The sequence below is a fragment of the Cetorhinus maximus genome, chromosome 1 (assembly GCF_964194155.1).
Source record: "Cetorhinus maximus chromosome 1, sCetMax3.hap1.1, whole genome shotgun sequence".
Classification (NCBI taxonomy): Eukaryota; Metazoa; Chordata; class Chondrichthyes; order Lamniformes; family Cetorhinidae; genus Cetorhinus; species Cetorhinus maximus.
The window spans coordinates 246,305,760-246,324,039 of NC_135879.1; the positions used below are offsets into that span (position 1 = coordinate 246,305,760).

General features: G+C 45.6%; 1 protein-coding gene across 1 annotated transcript in view; it reads left to right on the forward strand.

Annotated features, from left to right (window-relative positions):
• LOC144688623 (disintegrin and metalloproteinase domain-containing protein 12-like) overlaps nucleotides 1-18,280 on the forward strand; it is an 812,806-nt gene that overhangs the window by 176,133 nt on the left and 618,393 nt on the right. The window contains exon 14 of the mRNA XM_078555419.1: nucleotides 10,924-11,119. Coding sequence (XP_078411545.1) covers nucleotides 10,924-11,119 — 196 coding nt within the window. The remainder of the gene's footprint in view (nucleotides 1-10,923; nucleotides 11,120-18,280) is intronic.

An 18,280-nucleotide genomic window follows, 5' to 3' on the forward strand; every position in this document is an offset into this window, starting at 1 on the left:
AAAAAACACGAAACCTCATCCACCAGCGGGATGAGGTTTCCTGTCTGTTTTTAAAAAGTCTAATTAAGTTTATGTCATTTTAATTAACATGTCCCATCTCGTGTGACATTGTCACAATAATAATTGTTAAATATTTCTATTTTTTGACTTTTCTTACCTGTCACTAATCTCCCTGAGACAGGACTTTGCCTCAGGGAGCAGTGCGCACTTTGACAGCTGGGGATTCCCTCCCCACCCGCACAGGAAGCGCATAGCACTTCCTGTCAGACAGGCCGCTGGGTGGGCCTTAATTGGCCCGCCCACTCAAAATGGTGGCAGGCCCCGTTTTGGTGGCGTGGGTCGGCTGTCCGCCTGCTGCAGAGCCGGTGGGGCCCGCCCGCCCGCCAAGTGCTAAATTCTGCCCTTTGTCTCTCCCAGGCAGGTATTGATGAAAATTTTCACAAGTAAAAACAATAGCCAGGCGTTCTTTCTCGATCTGAGCCTAGTGTCGTTCAGTTTGCGTTAACACCCTGGATGCAAATGCAACTTCTTGTCCTTGCTGAATTAGGATTGTTGCACAATATGTCTCACTGGCATCGCACTACAAGGTGACTTCATCATATACTTCAGAGTACTTCAGCACAGGCGTTGTCGTCACTAGCTATTTGATTTTAGTGAACGCTGCTTCTTCTTTTGTGCCCCAATGCCACTGCACATTCTTGGCAGTGAGCTGGGGGAATGTTCACACTCCAACGACAAATTCGGCGAAAGATTTGCTAACCAGTTCACAAATCCAACCAATTGCTGCACTGCTTTAGCGTCTGTTGGTCGCTGCATTGCTGGTACAGCTCTCACCTTGTCAGGATCCAGGTGAAGACCTTTTGCTGTCAGTACATGACCTATTGTACTTGACTTCAGGCATCTTCAGTTGCACCTTTTTCTTGTTCATCTTCAAGTTTGTCTGGTGTGCTCTCTCTAGCAGTAGCACTAGATTCTGACCGTGGTCAGAAATGCTTCTTCATTGTGTCTACACCTCCACAGACTAGCAGATTATCCGCTATGGCTTCCACTTTGAAAGATCACTGACTGCCTCATCTTATTGATGCTCTTCTGGAGCCATGGAAATGCCAAATGGCACGTGTAACCATCCCATATGGCACTCAGAATGTCATTCGAAAGCTGCTGCTTTCAACCAGCCAGTAACCATCCTTCGCACCCAGTGCAACGAATATCTTTGCCTTAGCAAGTTGCAGCAAAATTCCTTATTGGATGGCATGGGTTAGTGAGGTCTTTTCAGTGCTTTATTTAGATCCTTTGGGTCTATGCATACCCTCAGCTTTCCAGGTTGTTTCACTGCTACCACGCTGCTAGTTCAGTCTGTAGGAGTTGCCACTTTTTTGATTACTCCCATCTTTTCCAGCTCTTCTATCTTGTCTTTTAGGCTGGATTTGAGGGCAGCTGGAACTCTTCTTGGCAGATGCTCAGTTGGTCTTACACTCACATCTACTTTGAGATGATATTCACCAGGAAGGCATCCAAATTCTGCAAACACATCTGTGTGCTCTTCCTAACCTGTTCCGCGGACAATGGTTTGAGGTGCTGCAACACATTGTAAATCTCTTTTGTTTATGTTTACCAGTCCAAGCTTTAGACTTGCTCCGGCTGAGATGATTGGCTTTTGCTCACCTTCTACGATCTGGAGCTCCAGACCTTCACTCTTGCCGTTGCACTGGGCTCTTAGATTAAATTGTCCTCTCGGCCTGAGTATTGTGTCATCATCTCGCCTCAACCTTACTTTCGAGGGCTTCATTTTTGGATCACCACGTTGAGCCATTTCTCCCAGGTGATGATGTTGCATGATGCACCAGTGTCTATCTGACGCTCGTGTTCACTTAATGCTCTGCTTCTGCAGTCATCAATCTAACAGAAACAAACCATATAGACTTGACAGAGCCAACTTGGTGCATAGTGATTCATCAGATATTCAGTGGATATCTCTTTAGTGGCCTCTGTATAGGCTTGTTTGCTTCAGTTATGACACAGCAGTTGGTAAAGGCTGAGTTGTTTAAATCCCAGAGGGAAACTTGAACAACTGTCATAACCTATATTTCAATTGGTATGTTTGAGATGCAGCTCTGAATTCTGGAATAAGACCACCAAGCCTCAAGAGGTTTTTTATATAAAACCAAATTAAACATTTATTAATTTAACAACAAATTTAAACACATGCACACATCTACAAATTACTACCATAATAACTTTTAAGCAAATCCCCAAATTAATCACTCCCAGGTAAATCTTCACCAAGGCAAGAATAACCCATAGGCTTTAAACAGACACCAGGCAAAGCACATTTGACCTTATAAATTCAAAATGAGACTCCTTTCAATTTGCAAACACAGTTGTAGGGCTTACAGGCTGGTTAGATCTTACATGCCTCTGACCTACACACACAAAACTCCTTTCTGTTTATACCTAGCTTACCCTTTGAATGTAAGTTTTCCATTGTGTTACTAGGTCTTTTAATTTTACCTCTCATAACAATAATTCTTTCAATCCACCAATTTTATTAGCAACATAAACACATTGCTTGGTGACTCCCAGTTAGGTGCAAGCTTTTACCTATTCTTCTGAATGGTCTATTCAACAAATGCAAATTGCACTTTACCTTTTACTCCTTACATTTATCTAATTAGTCGATTTAGAAGTTATCACAGTAGTAATGTGTAGATCTATGTATGTATTTAAAAATCATTTCTCTTATTAATAAATGTTGAACATAAGACTTGGTGGTCTTATTACTACTGAATTCAAGGCACGCAGCTTAAAATTTATACAAACTGCAAAATAAGTTGTGGCAGTTGTTTCAAGTTTCCCTTTGGAATTTGAACAACTCAGCATTTATCATTGGCTGAGTCATAACAAACATTGAGGGCTCGCCTGGGAAATATTTGAAATTCCTTGATTGTTTTTGGAGTTGTTGAATCTTAATGTTACCAGTACGAGAAGCACGTTGAATTCAGGAGTTGGTGTGAGATTTTTTTTGTAGTGTCTTTTTGTAGTGTCTATTTTTTGAGCTGTCTCTCTGTGACTCTTCAGCAGTGTGTGTGGGAGCCCCAGCCACCCCTTCTTCCTGAGGGTGCTGCTCCTCCCTCTGTACAGCCAGCCGTCTCAGCCACTCTCATATCTTTGCTGTCCACTCTCTGTACACCACAAGGCATACAGCTAGGTCACCAGGCTCCATGACCCTGATGCACTCCTCCTGCACGATGAAAGAGAGAGATGCTTGGGTTAGCTTAGGTGTCCTAAGAACATCTCTTGGTTAAGTCTGAGGGCCCCTTAACTCATCACAGAGCGGACTGGCCACCACTTGGATGGCCAGAGATTAGTGCACCGCATGGCTGCCCAAAGCCCCATCCACCTCCGCCCCACTCCTCCTGACCGATTGGCAGCAGCTTTGCCCACTGGACTGCATGCTGTGTTCTCAGCTCAGGCGCAGGCATTCTCCTAACCCGCACTGCAAGGCTGCACTGTTAGCTTGAACGCTGGGGGACACTGGTCCAAACTTGAATGATTAAATTACAAGGGGCTGTGACTGCCTTCACCAGTAACTGCTCCACGGTCAGGTTTAGCAAGGAGATTGTACAATGTGCCCAGTCGTCCAACTGTTCTGCAGTCCACTAAAACGCTCATTACTTTGCAGTATAATAGCATGGATAGAGGATTGGCTAACTAATAGAAGACAGAGAGTTGGGATAAGGGGGGAATTTTCAGGATGGTAACCTGTAACTAGTGGAGTGCCACAGGGATCAGGGCCTCAATTATTTACAATATATATCAATGACCTAGATGAGGGAAGTGAATGTACGATTGCCAAATTTGCAGATGATACAAAAATAGGTGGGAAGGCAAGTGGTGAGGATGACACAGGGAGTCTTCAGAGTGATATAGACAGGTTAAGTGGGTGGGCAAAAAAGTGGCAGATGGAATATAATGTGGTAAAATGTGAGGTTATGCACTTTGGCAGGAAGAATAGAGGAGCTGAACATTATTTAAATGGAGAAAGACTGCAGAAAGCTGCAGCACAGAGGGATTTGGGAGTCCTTGTGCATTGAATCTCAAAAAGCTAATATACAAGTTCAACAGGTAATAGGGAAGGCAAATGGAATTTTGACCTTTATTTCAAAGGGAATAGAGTATAAAAATAGGGAAGTCTTGCTAAAGCTATACATGGCACTAGTTAGACCACACCTAGAATACTGTGAACAGTTTTGGTCCCGTTATCTAAGGAAAGATATACTGGCATTGGAGGCAGTCCAGAGAAGGTTCACTAGGTTGATCCTGGGAATGGAGGGATTTCCTTATGAGGAGAGGTTGAGTAGGTTGGGTCTGTACTCATTGGAGTTTAGAAGAATGAGAGGCAACCTTATTGAAACATAAAAGATTCTTAGAGGGCTTGACAGGGAAGATGCTGAGAGGTTGTTTCCCCTTGTGGGAGAGTCTAGGACCAGAGGGCATAATCTCAGAGTAAGGGCTCACCAATTTAAAACAGAGATGAGGGAGAATTTCTTCTCTCTGTACTCATCTGTACTGCAGAGGGCTGTAGAAGCTGGGTCGTTAAGTATATTCAGGGTGGAGATAGATTTTTAATCAGTAAGGGAATAAAGAGTTATGAGGAAAAGGCAGGAAAGTGGAGTTGAATATTATCAGATCAGCCATGATCTCATTGAATGGTGGAGCAGGCTCGATGGGCCGAATGGCCTACTTTCGCTCCTATGTCTTATGGTCTTATGGTCCTATCACAACAATTTTGCAATTTGTATTTATTACGAGAAGGTTTGTGCACTGAAGTCAGAAATAATCAGTCCACTACCACCTTTAGAGATTTTAAAGGTTAAATAAAGCATTTATTAACAAAAGAAAAGAAAACTTAAACACACAAGACTACAATTACTCAGTTACATTTAGTTTTACAACAGTTCTCACAAGATTTGTACTTAACTAAATTCCCAAGGCAATACTTCAAATAGATGCTTAATCTATAAAACATCCAGCAATATTACCACAAGCACCCACTGTTGCCACGAGGGATGTATTTCACAGCTTCTCTCCCCGTCTCACTCAACAATGGAACCGCAAATGCTTTTAACAAAACCTTGATTACTGGACAAGCAAACTTCTCCAGGGCGGCTAGAGGCTTTTCCACAGGTCTGTTTCACATAGTGCTCCTTTTCCACAGGCCTGTTTCACACAGTGCACCTTTTCCACAGGTCTGTTTCACACAGTGCACCTTTTCCACAGGCCTGTTTCACACAGTGCACCTTTTCCACAGGTTCTGTTTCACACAATGCACCTTTTCCACAGGTTCTGTTTCACACAGTGCACCTTTTCCACAGGTTCTGTTTCACACAGTGCACCTTTTCCACAGGTCTGTTTCACACAGTGCACCTTTTCCACAGGCCTGGTTCACACAGTGCACCTTTTCCACAGGTCTGTTTCACACAGTGCACCTTTTCCACAGGTCTGTTTCACACAGTGCACCTTTTCCACAGGCCTGGTTCACACAGTGCACCTTTTCCACAGGTCTGTTTCACACAGTGCACCTTTTCCACAGGTCTGTTTCACACAGTGAACCTTTTCCACAGGCCTGTTTCACACAGTGCACCTTTTCCACAGGTCTGTTTCACACAGTGCACCTTTTCCACAGGTCTGTTTCACACAGTGAACCTTTTCCACAGGCCTGTTTCACACAGTGCACCTTTTCCACAGGTCTGTTTCACACAGTGCACCTTTTCCACAGGTTCTGTTTCACACAGTGCACCTTTTCCACAGGTCTGTTTCACACAGTGCACCTTTTCCACAGGTTCTGTTTCACACAGTGCACCTTTTCCACAGGTTCTGTTTCACACAGTGCACCTTTTCCACAGGTCTGTTTCACACAGTGCACCTTTTCCACAGGTCTGTTTCACACAGTGCACCTTTTCCACAGGTTCTGTTTCACACAGTGCACCTTTTCCACAGGTTCTGTTTCACACAGTGCACCTTTTCCACAGGTCTGTTTCACACAGTGCACCTTTTCCACAGGTCTGTTTCACACAGTGCACCTTTTCCACAGATTCTGTTTCACACAGTGTACCTTCAAGGTCTCACACGGCCACCTCCATACAGCATTCCATCTTTCTTTAAATAGATTTCCTCCCTTTTAATCTGTAAATCTCATTGTTTTAATCTTTCTTTGGAAGTTTCTTTTCCCAGAATATAAAAATATTTCATGTTGTCATTATGGTCAGTTACTTTTGGGAGAAATAACTTTAATAACTTTGCCTTATTTATCTTGCCAGTTATAAACATCTTTTTCTGTTCCTTTGAAAATCACAACTCTCAACTTAAAATGCAAATTCCATTCACGCTGTATCTGCTCAGACTTCATCTCAGTTTACCCATCTCTATTTCAAATGCCTGTTTTACACCGAACCCCTTTTGATGATTTTGATCTTGTCTGCAGTTTAATTAAACCAGACACACACACACACATAGGCATACACACACACACAGTCCCCATAAGCCTGCTTCAGTATCCCACAGTAATATTAGGAAAAAAAGTACTTCCTTTACATTATTCAGCCATGGATGATGCATCCTTCTCAAAGAGTCTTTCTTTCTTAGTGGGATAAATCTTTGTTGAGAGTTATTAAATATCTCCTTAAAATACTGTCAGTGCATCTCTACTGTCCCTGACCACTGACCAAATCTGACGACCCTATCCTAAGTGGTGTGACCACCTCCTGGAATAAAGTATCCAGGTAACTTTCCTGCTCCCTGATGCATCGCAGTATCTACAGCTTGGCCTCCAGAATGACTTTGAACCCAAGGTCCTCCGGTCACTGACACTTACTATAGATGTGTTTTCCCTGGATCACATAGATGTCCAGGAACTTCCACATTCTGTAATTGCAACACACTACCTTCCCTTAGGGGGAGGCGGTGGCATAGTGGTATTGTTACTAAACCGGTATTCTGGAAACCCGGGGGGAATACTCTGGGGATCCCGGTTTGAATTCTACCATGGCAGATGGTGGAATTTGAATCCAATAAAAATCTGGAATTAAAAGTCTAATGATGACTGTGAAACCATTGCCGATTGTCATAAAAACCCATGTCTACTAGGGAAGGAAATCTGCTGTCCTTACCTGGTCTGGCCAACATGTGATTCCAGGCCCACAGCAATGTGGTTGACTCTTAAATGCCCTCTGAACAAGGGCAATTAGGGATGGGCAATAAATGCTGGCCGAGCCAACAACGCCCACATCCCATCTTTATTATGTCTTAATTAATTAGTTCTTATTTTCTTAATTAATTTATAATTAATAAACCCTACCACTCAAATTGAGCTTTCCTATTGCTAGTAAACCTTACTACATAAGAAGATAAGAAATAGGAGCAGGAGTAGGCCATTTGGCCCCTCAAGCCTGCCCCGCCATTCGACAAGATCATGGCTGATCGAGAGGAGAGGTCAGTGATCGAAAGGAGGAGGAGAGGTCAGTGATCGAAAGGAGGAGGAGAGGTCAGTGATTGAGAGGAGAGGTCAGTGATTGAGAGGAGAGGTCAGTGATCGAGAGGAAAGGTCAGTGATTGAGAGGAGAGGTCAGTGATTGAGAGGAGAGGTCAGTGAGCGAGAGGAGAGGTCAGTGAGCGAGAGGAGAGGTCAGTGATCGAGAGGAGAGGTCAGTGATTGAGAGGAGAGGTCAGTGATTGAGAGGAGAGGTCAGTGATTGAGAGGAGGAGAGGTCAGTGATCGAGAGGAGAGGTCAGTGATCGAGAGGAGGAGAGGTCAGTGATCGAGAGGAGGAGAGGTCAGTGATCGAGAGGAGAGGTCAGTGATCGAGAGGAGAGGTCAGTGATCGAGAGGAGAGGTCAGTGATCGAAAGGAGGAGGAGAGGTCAGTGATCGAAAGGAGGAGGAGAGGTCAGTGATCGAAAGGAGGAGGAGAGGTCAGTGATCGAGAGGTCAGTGATCGAAAGGAGGAGAGGCCAGTGATCGAAAGGAGGAGAGGCCAGTGATCGAAAGGAGGAGGAGAGGTTAGTGATCGAAAGGAGGAGGAGAGGTCAGTGATTGAGATGGAGAGGAGAGGTCAGTGATCGAGAGGAGGAGAGGTCAGTGATTGAGAGGAGAGGTCAGTGATCGAGAGGAGAGGTCAGTGATCGAGAGGAGAGGTCAGTGATCGAGAGGAGAGGTCAGTGATCGAGAGGAGAGGTCAGTGATCGAGAGGAGAGGTCAGTGATCGAGAGGAGGAGAGGTCAGTGATTGAGAGGAGAGGTCAGTGATCGAGAGGAGGAGAGGTCAGTGATTGAGAGGGAGAGGAGAGGTCAGTGATCTGCCTCTCCCAGTATTCTGTGCACCTTGGTATTCCTCTGATGTTTCCTCCTGATTCCCACACCGCTGCCAAATTAGTTTAAAGCCCTCCCAACAGCACTAGCAAAATGTCCCACAAGGAACTCAGTCCTGGCTCTGTTCAAGTGGAACACATCCAGCCTGCACAGGTCCCATCTCCCAAAGAGCTGGTCCCAATGTTCCAATAATCTAAAGCCCTCCCTCCTGCACCAACTTTGCAGCCATGCATTCACCTGTCTTAACCTCCTACTTCTGTGCATATTTGTGCGTGGCACTGGGAGTAATGTGGAAATTACTACTTTTGAGGTCCTGCTTGATAATTTTCTACCTAGCTCCCTAAATCCTGACTGCAGGACCACATTCCTCTTTCTACCTACATCATTTGGTACTGATGTGGACCACAACTGCTGGCTGTTCACCCTCCCCACTCAGAATGCTCACTGACATCCTTGACCCTGGCACCACCCTGGATTCATGTCTGCAGCCTCAGTAACACCTACCTGTTCCCCTAAATATCAAATCACCTATCACTATGGCTCTTCTTAGACTTTCTTGGACCCCCTTGTGCAGCTGAGCCATCCTTGGAGCCATAGACTTGGCTCTGGCTGCACTCCCCAGATGAATCATCACTTTCAACTGTATTCAGAACTGAATACTGGTTGGAGAGCGGGATGCACAAGGTGGGGCTCCTGTACTTCCTACCTGTTCCTTTTTTCCTGCCTGGTGGCCACCCATTCTCTCTCACCCTGCAAACTCCTAATCTGTGGGGTGACCACATCTGTAAATGTGCTATCCACAAAGCTCTCAACCTCACAGATGCACGGCAATGACCCCAGCTGCTACACCAGCTCAAAACCCCGGAGCCCAAGTTGCTGCAACTGACAACACTTCCTGCACAAATGGTTATCCAGGATAAGAGAAGCATCCTGGAGGATTTGCACTCTCGAGATTGGAGCATCCCTGCCATTCTGGTCGCCACATTACCAGAAGGACTATGGAGGCGTTGCTGAGGGTGCAGAGGAGGTTTACCAGGATGCTGCCTGGTTTGGAGGTTATTAGCTATGAGGAGAGGTTGGAGAAACTCGGATTGTTCTCACTAGAGCGACGGAGATTGAGGGGCGACTTGATAGAAGTTTACAAAATTATGAGTGGCATGGACAGAGTAGATAGTCAGAAGCTTTTTCCCAGGGTGGAAGAGTCAATCACTAGGGGACATAGATTTAAGGTGAGAGGAGAAAACTATAGAGGAGATGTGCGGGGCAAGTTTTTTACGCAGAGGGTAGTGAGTGTCTGGAATTTGCTGCCAGAGGAGGTGGTGGAAGCAGGTACGATAGTGGTGTTTAAGAGGCAGCTTGACAAATACATGAATAGGATGGGAATAGAGGGATACGGACCCCGGAAGTGCAAAATGTTTTAGTTGACGGGCAATATGATCGGCGCAGACTTGGAGGCCGAAGGGCCTGTCCCTGTGCTGTACTTTTCTTTGTTCTTTCTTTGTTTGTTCTATTCCTTCATTTAGTAATTAACTTTGCTACTGATAATAAATAAAAACCTTCCCAACACCTTGCTAGTATTGAAAAATCCTTCTAATATTTAACACATGTTGCTGGTTGTAATAAACCTTGCTTCAAAGTAAAAGATAATAGATAATACTCACCAGCTGCTCACTTGTTCCTTATTATTAGTGCCTAACATTTTTATCATTTTTAATCTTCCAGTTGTTGACATTCAGTCCCTAAACAGCAAAACTCACCAGCCAATCGACTTACATGTTTCCCGTGATGTCACGCCTCGATGTCTGTTTCCTAACTTGGCTCTGACTCTCCACAGTGGCGGCGGAGAGCAGATAGACCCTCCATTCCCACAACTCTTGCCGCTGGCCCCTCCGCTCTTGGAACTCTGGCTGCTTCGCGCACTCTGTTTCTGACCCCCTCTGGCCATCCCCATATCAGCCATCAGATAAAATGACGAGGAACTTGTACACGGTGTGAGATCATGCACATTTCATCTTTTTTCTCGTGACCCTCCTCTGTCTATAATCAGGAGACTCACATCAAGACCATCCTGTGGAGCTGGAGCCAATGTAGGGCCGAATTAGGGAAAGGTGGCAGGTTCCCTGATAAACATATTACTCAGCAAGGTTTTAACTAATTCAAAATCCATTCACTCACACGCCCAATGGATCCGATATTATGAGCTAATTGGATTTTTAGTGAAAACCCTGTAGCTTTTTTTCCCTGGTGCCCAGAACCAAATGACCAGATTTATTGAATTCACTTTCAGAAATTATCATCGTGGTATTCGAATTCAAGCTCTATGGCTCATTGACAGAATCACTAGGTGACTGTACCTTCAGTACCCTGTACACTACTGACTTCTGGATACAGATTGCCAACCTCATCCCAAACATTCAACACTAGTACAAACGTCACATATGAAACATTCCTGAACATCCAGGAATTTATAGATTTACTTCTAACTCATTCATCCCCTGCCAGAAAAATTTCCTGATTAAAGTGTCAGTGCATTTCAACTGTTGTTTTTGTTCTGCAGATACTTCCCGCTGGTACACCTTGTAGGCCTTCGATGGGAGAATGTGATTTGCCAGAGTTCTGCAAAGGAGACACCTCAGATTGTCCCGAAAATACGTTTCTTAAAGATGGCCAGTTGTGCAGCGAGGGAAACCTCTACTGTTACAATGGGATCTGTCAGTCCGCAGATAAACAGTGTCAGGAAATGTGGGGTGAAGGTGAGTACAGGCTACAGAATCTTTCAGACTGTTACAGAACAGTTGCGTACAGACACTGAGCGCAAGCATTATCCAGTGTATGTGTCTGATTACAAAATACCGTGGACGGTGCAAATCTGAAATAAAAACAAAAAATGTTGGAAATACTCAGCAGGTCAGGCAATATCTGTGTAGAGAGACACCAAATTACCATTTCAGGCCTGTGACCTTTTATTAGAACTGAGAAAAGTTTGGGAAACAAAGGAAAGAAATGTGATGGCTTTTGAGGAAGTGAAATTACTTCTTAAATGGTAAGAGATTAGAAAGTGTAAATGTACGAAGGGACCTTGGTGTCCTTGTCAATAAGTCACCAAATGCTAACATGCAGGTGCAGCAGGCAATTAGGAAGGGGAATGGTATGTTAGCCTTTATCACAAGAGGATTGGAGTAGCAAAGTCTTGCTCATGTTAGACCACACCTGGAGCACTGTGTGCAGTTTTAGTCCTAAGATCGGGAGGGGTTGGTTAATTTAAACAGCCCTGATTTCTCCTCTCACCATCCATCCATAAACAGAAAGGTGTTTTGATTTTGATTTCCCCCTTTAGAAGCCTTGCTGAATTTCTCAACCCCTTATTTTTGGTGTGATCCAATATCTATTCATAACCCCACAGTAAGCTTGAGATACGATCAACTTAAAGGGATTAGTTTATTTTGCACACACTCAGATGCAGGTGGGGGGGTGGGGAGGGGGTGGGGCGGGTGGCGGTGGCGTCACTATGTAGCCGCCTGTGCACTTATACAGTAAAAAGAGGAATAGAGAAATTAGAGATTTACAGGACAAAGACCACAGAGAAAACAGTTATCATTTCACATCAGTCCGGAGTCCACAATCAAAGTCCAATGGTGCATTCCTTCACAGAAGACGGCAGGTTGTTAACCAATGCTGGATAATTGACTTTTCCAGTAGAGGTGACTTCCATGATGAGATAGATAATTAATCTTGTAGGCCATGGTATAGAAGCTCCAGTAGAAACAATGTAGATGGGGGCGAGGCATTCAAACCTGGACAGAGCCCCTTTTCTGTGCTGCTGCTTGGTAGGTGCAAAGATGGCAGACTGAGCTTTGCAGCTCCACAAGGCAATATTGCTAGTTCCTGGAGGGTTGACTGCCTAAAAATCTGCCGCCCATGGGGCATCAAGCCATTCAGCTAGGCCTGCTGTAGTTCTGCCGCAAGCAAGGAAGTCTACCTCTGGGCATAGGTGCAGCTCCCTTGCACCTACAGGCCTTCAAGGCAGTGCAGCTGCAGCATTGTGCACCACGAGGAAGGGTTCCTGGGCAGCAAGAGGCCAAAACGCAGGAGCAAAGGCCAAGGAGGTATAGCTATGAAAAACCACGGCAATAGGTCTCCTGCAACAAGCTCACCTACCTGGAAATGTCAGACCGTCAATGTAGAAAGAGACTTTGATTGTCTTGGAAGATAGTCACCAACTTCTGTGGCCTCCTTAATGATGAATTGGCCTCTAGAACAACTCATTGCAAGCCCTGCTGGTAGCACTGAAGGTCATTGGTCACTGTGGCCCTCAAAGTCTTCACCTCAGGTTCTTTTCAGGCTCTGCTGCTGACTTCTTTGGAATGTCCCAGTCAGCTGCTCATTCCTGCATTCATGGCATTACAGGTGCCCTCATCAATGCTTAGTTTGAATTCTGCCAGGGTCACTCAGCTCCTGACCTCATTACAGCCTTGGTCCAAACAGATCTGAACTCAAGAGGTGAAGTGAGAGTGACTGCCCTTGACATCAAGGCAGTAGTTGACTGAGTGTGGCATCAAGGAACCCTAGCACAACTCGAGTCAATGGGAATCAGGGGGGAAACTCTCTGCTGGTTGGAGTCATACCTAGCACAAAGGAAGATGGTTGTGGTTGTTGGAGGTCAGTCATCTTAGTTCCAGGACATCACTGCAGGAGTTCCTCAGGGTAGTGTCCTAGGCCCAACCATCTTCAGCTGCTTCATCAATAACCTTCCTTCCATCATAAGGTAAGAAGTGGGGATGTTCACTGATGATTGCACAATGTTCAGCACCATTCATGACTCCTCAGACACTGAAGCAGTCCATGTCCAAATGCAGCAAGACTTGGACAATATCCAGGCTTGGGCTGACAAGTGGCAAGTAACATTCTCGACACACAAGTGTCAGGCAATGACCATCTCCAACAAGAGAGAATCTAACCATCTTCCCTTGACATTCAATGGTATTACTGTCACTGAATTCCCCACTATCAACATCCTGAGAGGTTACTATTGACCAGAAACTGAACTGGACTAGCCATATAAATATTGTGGCTACAAGAGCAAATCAGAAGCTGGGAATTCTGTGGAGAGTAATTCACCTCCTGACTCCCCAAAGCCTGTCCACCATCTACAAGGCACATGTCATTCGTATGATGGAATACTCTCCAGCTCAAATAACACTCAGGCAGCTCAACACCATCCAGGACAAAGCAACCAACTTGATTAGCACCCCAGGCACCACCTTAAACATCCACTCCCTCCATCACTGATGCACAGTGACAGCAGTGTGTACCACCTACAAGATGCACTGTTGGAACTCAGCAAGGCTCCTTCAATAGCACCTTCTAAACCCACAACCTCTACCACTTAGAAGGACAAGGGCAGCAGATGCAAGGGAACACCACCACCTGCAAGTTGCCCTCCAAGCCACACACCATCTTGACTTGGAACTGTATCATTGTTCCTTCACTGTTGCAGAGTCAAAATTATGGAACTCCTTTTCTGAAACAACATGGACTACAACAGTTCAAGGAGGAAGCTCATCACCACCTTCTCAAGAGCAATTGGGGATGGGTAATAAATGCTGGCCCAGCCACATCCCACAAATGAACAAATAAAAAAAAACAGGGTTACTTGGCTTTTCTGCTTGTGGTATTATCCTGATTTGGCATCTGTTTCACCTCACTGTCACAGCATTTGGTGTTTGTACTTGATATGATCTTGGTTCTGGGCAAATGCTGACACTTTCTGCTGAATTCCACGTGCCATGAGTTGGGTGTTGTACTCAAACGTTCCATTCAATGTTCAGTTTGGGTATTTTGTTATCGGCCTGCCAGTCATGGGCATTTCTCCTCTTCCCCTGCTCTACGAGTAATGAATCACGCACTCCTGGGACCATTGAAAAGCGATGAATGAGGAGGTTTGTCTGCACTTATTTGCCGAGTAGAAATTCGCATTGGTTCCGCAGTGCAATGAAGCATGCATATTGGTAGATAAGGTGGTTAAGGATGCATATGGGATACTTGCCTTTATTAGCTGAGGCATAGAATATAAGAGCAGGGAGGTTATGCTGGAACTGTATAAAATGCTGGCTGGGCCACAGCTAGAGTATTGCGTGCAGTTCTGGAATCCGTATTATAGGAAGGATGTGATTGCACTAGAGAGAGTGCAGAGGAGATTTACCAGGATGTTGCCTGGGCTGGAGAATTTTAGTTATGAGGAGAGATTGGATAGACTGGGGTTATTTTCCCTGGAGCAGAGGAGATTGAGGGGGACATAACTGAGGTGTATAAAATTATGAGGGGCATAGATAGGGTAGACAGGAAGGAAGTTTTCCCCTTGGTGGAGGGATCAATAACCAGGGAGCATAGAGTTAGGGTAAGGGGCAGGAGGTTTAGGGGGGATGTGAGGAAGAATTTTTTCACCCAGAGGGTGGTGGGAATCTGGAACTCACTGCCTGAAAGGGTGGTAGAGGCAGAAACCCTCATAACATTTAAGAAGTATTTGGATGTGCACTTGTGGTGCCATGGCATACAAGGCTATGGACCTAGTGCTGGAAAATGGGATTAGAATAGTTAGGTACTTGTTTGACCGGCGCAGACTCGATGGGCCGAAGGGCCTTTTTCTGTGTTGTCGACCTCTATGACTATGACTTACCATGGTGTTCTGTGTGGTCTGTGGCCCTCATTATTGTCTCCACAATACCATGGATGGTGACCAAGGACAGGTCTTTGCACACCAGTAGGTCTGCGATCAATAGACCTGTGGTGTCCACACTATAAAATATCTGGGTGACCAGGGTGAATTTTATGGTGACACTTGGGTGTAGTAGATCCCAGGGATGCAATCTCTGAGTCATGGTATGCAGTGAGTTTGGTGTTGGTTGGTCGGATAATCATTCGCCACTTCCGCGGGTACATACATTTCAGTGTACGAAGCAGAAGGATGTTTGCATGTGCACTGGTATCCATTTTTGCATTTGGGTTATTCTGACCCTTCATCTGTGGCATATAATCTGGATGGTGGCAAAGGCTTCTATTGGTACCACTATGCCAATACTTTGATACTCACCGTGATGAATGTCAGATAAAAGCAAAAAACTGCGGATGCTGGAAATCCAAAACAAAAACAAAAATGCCTGGAAAAACTCAGCAGGTCTGGCAGCATCTGCGGAGAGGAGCACAGTTAACGTTTCGAGTCTGAATGACCCTTCATCAGAACTAAGGAAAAATAGAAAAGAGGTGAAATATAAGCTGGTTTAAGGCGGGGTGGGACGGGTAGAGCTGGATAGAGGGCCAGTGATAGGTGGAGATTGCCAAAAGGTGTCAAAGACTAAAGGTCAAAGGCGTGTTGACGGTGGTGATATTAGCTAAGAAATGTGCTAATAGGTGACATTAAGGGTAGAAAGCAGGACGAGCAAGGTACAGATAGCCCGAGTGGGGGTGGGGTGGGGTGGGGGGAAGGGATCGAAATGGGCGAAAAGGGAGAGATAAAACAATGGATGGAAATAAATTTAAAAATAATGGAAATAGGTGGGAAAAGAAAAATCTATATAAATTATTGGAAAAAGGGGGATCGGAAAGGGGATGGGGATGGAGGAGAGAGTTCATGATCTAAAATTGTTGAACTCAATATTCAGTCCGGAAGGCTGTAAAGTGCCTATTCGGAAGATGAGGTGCTGTTCCTCCAGTTTGCGTTGGGCTTCACTGGAGCAATGCAGCAAGCCAAGGACGGACATGTGGGCATGAGAGCAGGGTGGAGTGTTGAAATGGCAAGCGACAGGGACGTCTGGGTCATGCTTGCGGACAGACCGAAGGTGTTTCGCAAAGCGGTCACCCAGTCTGCGTTTGGTCTCTCCAATGTAGAGGAAACTGCATTGGGAGCAGCGAATGCAGTAGACTAAATTGAGGGAAGTGCAAGTGAAATGCTGCTTCACTTGAAAGGAGTGTTTAGGACCTTGGATGGTGAGGAGGGGGGAAGTAAAGGGGCAGGTGTTGCACCTTCTGCGGTTGTATGGGAAAGTGCCGTGGGAGGGGGTTGAGGTATAGGCGGTGATGGAGGAGTGGACCAGGGTTTCCCGGAGGGAACGATCCCTGCAGAATGCCGCCGGGGGGGTGAAGGGAAGATGTGTTTGGTGGTGGCATCATGCTGGAGTTGGCGGAAATGGCGGAGGATGATCCTTTGAATGCGAAGGCTGGTGGGGTGATAAGTGAGGACAAGGGGGACCCTATCATGGTTCTGGGAGGGAGACGGAGGTGTGAGGGCGGATGCGCGGGAGATGGGCCGGACATGGTTGAGGCCCCTGTCAACCACCAGATTGTAGTGGTCGTGGGTTTGGAAGCTGCTGTCTAAGGAGCCTTAGTGAATTATTGCAGTGCATCTTGCAGATGATACACACTGCTGCTACTGTGTGTCGATGGTGGAGGAAGTGAATGTTTGTGGATGTGGTGCCAATCAAGCGGGCTGCTTTTTCCTGGACGGTGTCAAGCTTCTTGAGTGTTGTGGGAGCTGCACTCATCCAGGTAAGTGGGGAGTATTCCATCACACTCCTGACTTGTGCCTTGTAGATGATGGACAGGCTTTGGGGAGTCAGGAGGTGAATTACTCGTTGCAGGATTCCTAGCCTCTCACCTGCTCTTGTAGCCACAGTATTTATATGGCTAGTCAAGTTTAGTTTCTGGTCAATGGTAACCCCCAGGATGTTGATAGTGGGGTGATGGTAATGCCATTGAATGTCAAGGGGCAATGGTTGGGTTCTCTTTGTGGAGATGGTCATTGTCTGGCACTTGTCAGCCCAAGCCTGGATATTGTCCAGGTCTTGCTGCATGTGGAATTGTGATATAGTATAGCCATCACTGAGACTTGGTCGAGGGAAGGGCAGGATTGGCAGCTCAACATTCCGGGATATAGGATCTTCAGGGGAGACAAGGGAGGGGGTAAAAGACAAGGAGGTGTTGCATTATTAGTTAAGGAGTCGGTTACTGCAGTAAGGAGAGATGATATCTTGGAGGGGGCATCGAATGAAGCTTTCTGGGTAGAGTTTAGGAATAAAAAAGGGGCAGCTACATTGTTGGGTGTTTATTATAGGCCCTCAGATAGTCAGCGGGAAATTGAGGAGCAAACATGTGCACAATTTGCGGAGGTGTGTATAAACAATAACAATAGGGTAATTATATTAGGTGATTTCAACTTTCCCAACATTCATTGGGATAGACATAGTGTTAAGGGCTATGATGGAGTGGATTTCTTGAAATGTGTACAGGAGAACTTTTTAGGTCAATATGTAGAGGGTCCAACAAGGGACGGCGCAGTGCTGGACCTAATTCTGGGGAATGAAGCCGGACAGGTGGCTGAGGTGGTGGTGGGCGAGCATTTTAGTGACAGCGACCACAACATGGTACAGTTTAAGTTTGTTAAGGACAAAGAAATCGACAAGTTGCAAAAAAATGTTTTGGATTGGGGGAGAGTGGAATTTAGTAAAATAAGGCAGGATCTGGCCAAGGTAGACTGGGAACAGTTACTTGTGGGGAAATCTACAGAGGAACAGTGGGGGGTGTTCAAAAAGGAAATGGGAAGGGTACAGGCTCAACATGTTCCCTCTAGGGTGATAGGAAGGAGCATCAAGCCCAGAGAACCATGAATGACCAGAGATATTCAGCTTACGATGAGAAGGAAAAGAGAGGCTTTTAGCAGATACAAGGAAAGCAAATCAACGGAGGCATTAGTGGAGTACAGAAAGTACAGGGTGGAGCTTAAGAAAGCAATTAGGAGAGCAAAGAGGGGATATGAGAAAGCTCTGGCTGGTAAAAGTAGGGAAAATCGCAAGATATTCTATAAGTATATCAGTGGGAAGAGGATAACCAGGGAAAGAGTAGGGCCCATCAGGGACCAAGGG